Below are 7,483 nucleotides of genomic sequence, written 5' to 3' on the forward strand. Positions count from 1 at the left end.
AATCTAATCTAATTTAAGTAATGGTGATTGATCTGTAATACGGATAAGGTGTGGATTCTGAGTGGTCAAGTTAGCCATGAATTATGTTATAATTTTCCTTTCTTTTTTTTTTAAATTTCTTTTTTGGGACATGGGATAGTGTCCAAAAGTAGAGATCCTTCCGTCATATCAACATCCAAAGAACACAGAAGAGACCAAGGGAATTTTGAGGTTTCAAGTTTATCAACTCAACTACTAATTCTGGAAAAGGATACAAATCATGAAAACATATGAAGTTGACAATCATTCAACAGTTCAACAACAGCAACTTCAACTGACAAAAGTTACAGAAGGTGGAGTAAACGTCCCGGCCAAATTGCATAAGCACTGGCTAAAGGATTTAAGTTAACGTCTGATACTCCAAAAGGAATAGACAAATGTCCAGCATTTTATCAAATCCAAACATTGCCCCAGACAGTATCAGCTTTCCCAAGGACTCAGTCTCGCTCGCTTATAGCAGTCAAGTGCTCATCAATCTCGTCAGTCGACAACACTCTAAAGACAGGATTCTCCTTTACCACCACTCCAACCTAACAAATGACAATGGAAAATTAACATAAATTTTATCTGATGAAAGTCATTACTGCTGCAATTTGAGATATAAAAGCATAAAACATAGGATATGGAAAGCAACTGTGGAAAGCAATTTTGAGACATGGTAAAACCTATGTGGAAATCAGATACTGTCACATCATACAAGCAATAAAAAGTTTATGAACAATATGCCACGAACAATGCATTAAGAGTTCCCATCACAAAACAGTATAAAATTTCACTGAAAGGGGGTTTCAAATACCTCAATTTCATTGGCCTTGAAATCCTCTTGCAGAACTGATTGCAGGGCAGAAATTGCAGTCTAACAATGAAAGATATGTGGGAAGTCAGAGAAGGAATCAAACGAGCGTATTAACATTCCTATTTTCACAAGTCTAACATAATCTTAATTCATTATTTAACAGCCACTAAAATCTCCAGAAAGAAATTTAGTCTAAAAGTTAATTCACAAACGTGCAAAATATCTTATGAACCTGTTTAACAAATTGGGTCCTAATAACTCAAGATCACAGCTTTAGATTAATCAAAGGATAAGAAATGTCTACCTGCACAGTCTCGTCATAGGTAAATAATGGATCACTCTTCATTTTCTTCTCCAAGAAATTGATTGCCTCTTGTTCTTTCAATCCAGCACTTGTCGCCTAAGATGCATAATAGTTGATCAGTGAGAACAAGCACCATACATTGATGCTCTAACAAAGATAGATATAGCACTATGGCAGAGTAGAGCTCATAGTGATGTCTCAAGACGAACACACTTTTTCATTCTTTGTTGAAACGATCCACATATTGTAGTGGTGCAAGTTAACCTTAAGTGCTTTTATAAATGGAAAAACGCGCTCTAAAGAGGGGTGAAAGAAAACTGCATGAGTGTCTGTTGATGAGTAAAATAATGGTTGATGCACAGATGAAAGTTGTAAACAAGTGTGGGAAGGTTTTTCAGTGATATTGTGTATTTTGAGTTCTTCATAATAAGTTACACAAGCAGAAATATACCTTGTGACCAAAGTAATGGCCAGCTGGGTCACACTTATAGAGTTGAGGTCCGAACTCTTCATCAATACCCAAAACCATAGCAACTTCAGAACCAAACATAAATGGAAAGGATCAGTAAATATGCAAACACAAATTAATCAAGCAAAAATTGTCGCATGATGTAGTTCTTTGCAAGAAGAAAAGGTTATTCACTGCTGTAGAAAGGAGTAGAAACAAACCTACTCCAAGTGGTCTCATATAAGCATGTTGAGTATAGATTTGTGATTTGTCTGCAATCCTGTCATACAAATGATATTAAGGTGAACAAAAAACCATTTGAACCGTTTAAATCAGGCCAACCAAATCAACTTGAGTGGTTCAATTTGTTTTACACCAAAAAATATGATCTTAGATTGAATCAAACCAAATCACAATTGTTTGATTTAATTCGGTTCAATCTATGTCAAAGAATACAACATGAATTTCTATTTGACATGTACTAGAGGAACTACAATTGATTGTTTAATCAAATGACTGAATCAAATCAGTTACTAAATAGGTTGGCTTGATTTGATTATACTTCTAGTATAAGGAGAAAGTGTATAATTCGAACCGTAATATTACACAAATTTAGTATGCTCTTTTGATCTAAATTGAATCAAATCAGACCGAATCCTAATACAGTTACTAAATTGACAAAATTAAAATTTAGTAGGGTGCTGCTATTTCCACCATGTGTCCTATTTTCCCACCCACCTTATCTTCAAAAAATTTAAGTCAAATTTACCCCGTGTAAAATGACTTCTAAGGAGGGGGTGGAAACAAGCCCATTCATTTTTGTTTTGCTCTCTTGAAATATAAAAGAAATTGTCTTCAGTTCCCACACAGAGAGAGAGAGAGAGAGAGAGAGAGAGAGAGAGAGAGAGGAGTCATTTAAAATTATCACTACACAAGTCCAAGATTCCATGGGACCATGTCATCCCATTATGGAGTCCATCATTCTACATATCCAAATAAGGGGAAGGGGTGAAAAATCTTTTTGAGCAGTTAAAATCAGCAACTGCACTGGCCCAAAATAAAAAAGCCTCAACAAGTGCACAACATAAATGGATGCAATTAAACAATTTTAACTTTAAACATAATACATCATAGGAGTACTCTAAAACTGCAAGCTAAAAGTTCAGTTGTATTATAGAGTAACATAATATGGTGTAAACAGTTATAAAGTAATTACCATCTAGCCAGTACGTCTACTGGCATCTCGTATCCATATTTGAATCGAAACTCAGCTGCTTCATTCCTTGCTTGCTGAACTAGGGTCCTTGCATCAGCTAGAAAATTACATGCCAAAAGAATGAACCAAATGTGAGCTTGTGAACAACAAAAGCACATAAGTATCTAAATTTGTCAAATGAACTGTTTGAGTTAGCGCTTCCAATAAGCTTCCAGAAGGAGCAAAAAAGAAACCTGTCATGCCAGTAGCCAGCAACCCTAGGAACTTTGTGATGGGGAAAAGATGTGTGACACTTGTCTGATCCAAAAGCTTGTCCTGCATTAATTTCACAATTTATTTATAACCCGCACAAATTCCATCCATACTAAAGTTAAGACTCAGTTCAATCAACCAATACTACTCACCGGGACTTTCTTCTGAGTCACAACACATACAGAATCCTTTCCCCGGACACCAATTGAGGTGATCCCAGCAGCCTTAACAGCCTTAAATGCATACTCTATCAATCATAAAAAAAAAGCGAATTCAGAACAGAAGAGCCCTTATGTGCTACTCAACATTAACACAAAAACATATTATATTCTTACACCCCATTCCAATCTGAAATTCTTTTCTTCTTTTTTTAAGCATTTTGTTTTGGTAATATGAAAAATGATATTTAAATTTGTAATTTCTGCTATTTCCCTCAGAAATCTCGGCATCCAAACAAGGGATCAAATCAACTATCGAAATTAAGTGGGCTTTCAGCCCATGAGCCCGAGAAACCATAAATCTGGATAAATTGAGCAACTTAATTTTACTGATATGTCATTGAGCTCGCTAGTATTACACACCAAAGTGAAACTAATACAAACAAATTAATCATTCGACTTTCTCCTTTTTCCTTTCATCTTGTATTAGACAGAACGAGATTCATAATCGTGATTTTTCCCCTCTTCTCCTCAGATTTCATCATTAAAACAAAACAAACAAACAAAAATTGAAATGGGCTTTAATCTCATTGACCCATAAAATACCCAAAACCCACAAATCAGCTCTCTTTGAGGCGCTGTTCGAGATTGAGACTGGAGAAACATCAATGGAGGTATTGGGATATTGTCACTTACCGACTTGAAATAGACGGCCTTCGGGCGAGAAAATCGTGATGTGACGATCGTATCCGCCTCCACTTCCACGACTCATGTTTGAAATGCTTCGATTTCTGAGCTTCTGCCTCTTCTTCTCTGCTTAGGGCTTTCTGGGTCTTCCTTCTACCTTTGTGTATATCAGAATCAGACTATAGTGGGCTACTGCGATGGATTTATTAGAAGAGGAAAAACGAAAGCTTTTTTCCCAAGCTAGCTGAAAGCTAAAAATCTTATTCTCTAATACGACGTCGTTGGATTTGGCGGGTCAGGTTCGGCCTTCGGGTTTGATTTATGGATCTCAAGGTGGGCTGGGCCCAATGGTTTGGCCCACGTTTAAAATCATGGCAAATCATAACCGGAGTTTCATCTCACGAATCTGCCCAACCATCCAACGGTGAATAACACTCTTTCATCGCTGCCCTCTCTGTTTCTCTTCTCAGTCGAACTCCAATCTTTCTCTTCTCCGGTGAGCCCTCTTGCGCCGGTGCCGTCGACCACCTTCTCAGGTAAACTCGTGAGCCCCTTCTCAGTTTTCAGCTCATTTTTTTGGGTCTTTATCTGATTTATGTTAGAGATCTGTGAATGTATCCGAGTTTCTGTTTTGTTTCATCGATCTACATATGTTTTCTGGATTGAAGGGGTTTGCTTGATTTCTAGGGTTTCTGGATTGCAGGGTCTATTGTTTGAATCTCTATTTCTGGAATTGTATAATTTGTATGCTTGGAAAGTCTGTTTCTGTTCAGTTTTGAGGATGCATGATATATGGGTACATTATGCTATAGGATGCCTAATTTGAATCGGTATCTGTTTTTTTTTTCCTTCCAGAAAGTATGGCATCCAACAGGGGTCAAGGTGGAATTCAACAATTGCTGACTGCAGAGCAAGAAGCTCAATACATTGTCAATGCTGCCAGAAGTGGTATTTTTTTTCCTTTTAGATTTACTTTTTGATTAGGGTATTTTGTATATGAATCTATTATCTGTTTGTTTCTGCACTTGTTCACTAACTTGATGCATGAATTTCTGGGTTTGCATTTTGCAAACAAAAGGGACTATGTTGCATTGTTTATGAATTGGCCTCTTTGCGAAGTTGTGTTGAATTATGAATTCTTGCTTTTAATTGGAGAAGCGTCATGCCTCCAACTTCCCTATTGGAAGGGATGTTCTTTTTGTCCATGATTTTATGTATAGTGTAATTTTCTCTTGTGGACGGTCTAACATATGGTGTTGTCAAAATATGGATCAAGACCGTTATTTAGGTGAAATCATGTATGAAATGTGCAGTCCTAATGTACTCTTTTAAAGGGTTTTAGATTTTACACCATAATTTAGCATTTTGAGTTTTCTTCCAATCGCTTTGGTGGTTGGTTTTCTGCTTGTAGCAAAAATGGCTAGACTGAAACAAGCCAAAGATGAGGCTGAAAGGGAGATTGCTGAATCCCGTTCCCAAGTGGAGCTTCAGTTCCAGAAGAAAGTTGCAGCGGTATGTAGATGTTAGTGAAAGCTATGCATTGAATGTTCATTAGGTCTGGCATTCTCAGTTTTCCAATGGCTTGCCCATGTCATTTTCATGTGTGCCTTACAATTTCTAGAAAATGAGTATACCAACTATAAGTTTATCCCCCATTGTTTTTTATTATCTGAACCTGCCCCTTGACTTTTGTTGTGGATACAACTGTGTTAATTCTGGCATTTTGCCCCTATGTTTTCATATGGCCACCAAGCAGAGCAGTGGAGATTCAGGGGCTAATGTGAAGCGTCTTGAACATGAAACTGAGCACAAGATCAATCACCTCTCTTCCGAGGCCTCAAGGATTTCAAGTGATGTTGTGCAAATGCTTCTGAAGCAGGTGACAACAGTGAAAGTTTAATCCCATTTGATGGTAAAATTGTGATTTCAGACTCTTGCAAGTATTGTATTCTTTTTGCCTGATTCATCCGGGTCCTTAGACTTGTGACTTTGCTATCCGAATATCGGTTATTAGTATGTTGTGGAGCACTTTGATCAGCAAATAAGCTTTATAATATGTATCATGTTCATAAAACAATAATGTTACAAAAATTGTTTGGCCAATTGAGTTGAACTTGGTACTAGTTGCATCCCGTTTTAGTCATTGAAGTAGGGCTTCATTTGGCCCGATTCTTGTAACACATCCTCAAGATTTTTCTGGAAGTGAAATGCAATATTGACAATTGTTTATGTAGTTTGCCGCAAATCTTTTATAAATATTCAAATGCATTTTTCTTCTCTCTTCAGCTTTGCGGTCGTTATATAATTAGCCTAACATCTTATGTTAAGTGTTGGTAAATTCATAATCCTTTGTTACGTGTGACTCGGTCTATTTTTTTTTAATACAAGCGATATTGAGGGAGAGTGAATCGAATATAGAACCTATAATATAAGAGTAAATCCTCTTGACTACTTCTAAAAGTCATTGCAAGGTCTTTCTTTCTTTCGGCTTTGGTATCCAATGTCCAAGACATTAAATTATGGTTGATAAAATGTCATTCATGTCACATCTGTCCATGTACCAAAATATAGAAAGTTACCTGCTTTAATCTAATTGGTCTCATCACTAGTGGTTCTCCTCTTCTAGTCAATGCCACATTTTCCCTCCGCACAAAAATAAAAACAAAAAAAGTCTCTTTCACATTGTCGGTCCAAAATTCGATCCTCAAATCAAATTTGGAATGCCTTTTAGCTTTACGACTTGCTCTCAAAGCAACAGCAAAAGGTATCAAATGGCTTGGCCCACGTTTTGATAAAATCATGAGTGATGGCAAGTCCTAAAATTGTAATTTCAGCTCACGAATCTCCACAACTATCCAACGGTGAATTAAAGACAAGTCATTTCACACATGTTTATCTTGGCAGAATTTCCAAGTGCTGGACCACATAGTAGCCCATATGGAGGAGGACCACATAGTAGGCCATATGGAGGAGGACCACACCACAGTGGTCCTCTTAATACATGATTAGTAGCTGCATTTATTTGAGTAAACGTGGCAGACAAATATTGAGGTCTTCCACTCAAAGACTAAAAAGCAACTTGTCAAGTAATAATCACCCTCCTTAATTAGCGGTTATGTTGGAAATCTGATTTTTTTTTTTTTTAATACAAGCAATAGGCTAAATTAAATACATTGTTAAAGGTCAATTTGATATTAGGAATACTAGAACATTCTCTTTAACCTTCTTTTAGACATTCTTTCTTTTTTGATATGCCATTCTCTTTATATTTAAAATAATGTCATTAATATATTATATAATTTAACTTTTACTTTCCAAGTTTACCCTTATTAAATGTATTCAATTTATCCCAAAAAAAATTCCAAGTTAGTTTGGATAATTTTTTTTTTTTGGGTATTAAATAAGTTTCCATCACACCCTACATATTATTTTAATTATAAAATAAATAAAGAATTGTGTTGAAAATTAAATATTTGTATCCAAATGCTTTGAATTAATGTTTCAAATTAAATCCAATATATTCCATTAAAAATAAATATTATGTCAATGAAAACAGGAACTATAAAAAAAATTAAATAAATAA

At 35.9% G+C, this 7,483-nt stretch overlaps 2 protein-coding genes across 2 annotated transcripts; one reads left to right on the top strand and one right to left on the bottom strand.

Moving 5' to 3' along the window:
* Nucleotides 1-203: 203 nt before the first annotated feature.
* LOC103327613 (proteasome subunit alpha type-6) lies at nt 204-4,098 on the bottom strand. The gene is made up of 9 exons (XM_008229953.2): nt 3,910-4,098; nt 3,208-3,302; nt 3,037-3,118; nt 2,804-2,900; nt 1,809-1,867; nt 1,591-1,673; nt 1,140-1,235; nt 836-895; nt 204-569 (listed from the first exon to the last, which is right to left on the bottom strand). Exons 1-9 carry the CDS (start codon nt 3,983-3,985, stop codon nt 477-479), a joined length of 741 nt encoding a protein of 246 aa, XP_008228175.2. The 5' UTR covers nt 3,986-4,098; the 3' UTR covers nt 204-476.
* A 202-nt stretch (nt 4,099-4,300) lies between these two features.
* Nucleotides 4,301-6,129, top strand: LOC103327611 (V-type proton ATPase subunit G-like). Its single transcript, XM_008229952.3, has 4 exons — nt 4,301-4,436; nt 4,756-4,848; nt 5,312-5,412; nt 5,657-6,129. Exons 2-4 carry the CDS (start codon nt 4,761-4,763, stop codon nt 5,798-5,800), a joined length of 333 nt encoding a protein of 110 aa, XP_008228174.2. The 5' UTR covers nt 4,301-4,436; nt 4,756-4,760; the 3' UTR covers nt 5,801-6,129.
* The last annotated feature ends 1,354 nt before the right edge of the window (nt 6,130-7,483 follow it).

This window comes from Prunus mume, linkage group LG4, assembly GCF_029339155.1.
Source record: "Prunus mume cultivar Tortuosa linkage group LG4, ASM2933915v1, whole genome shotgun sequence".
Taxonomy (NCBI): Eukaryota; Viridiplantae; Streptophyta; class Magnoliopsida; order Rosales; family Rosaceae; genus Prunus; species Prunus mume.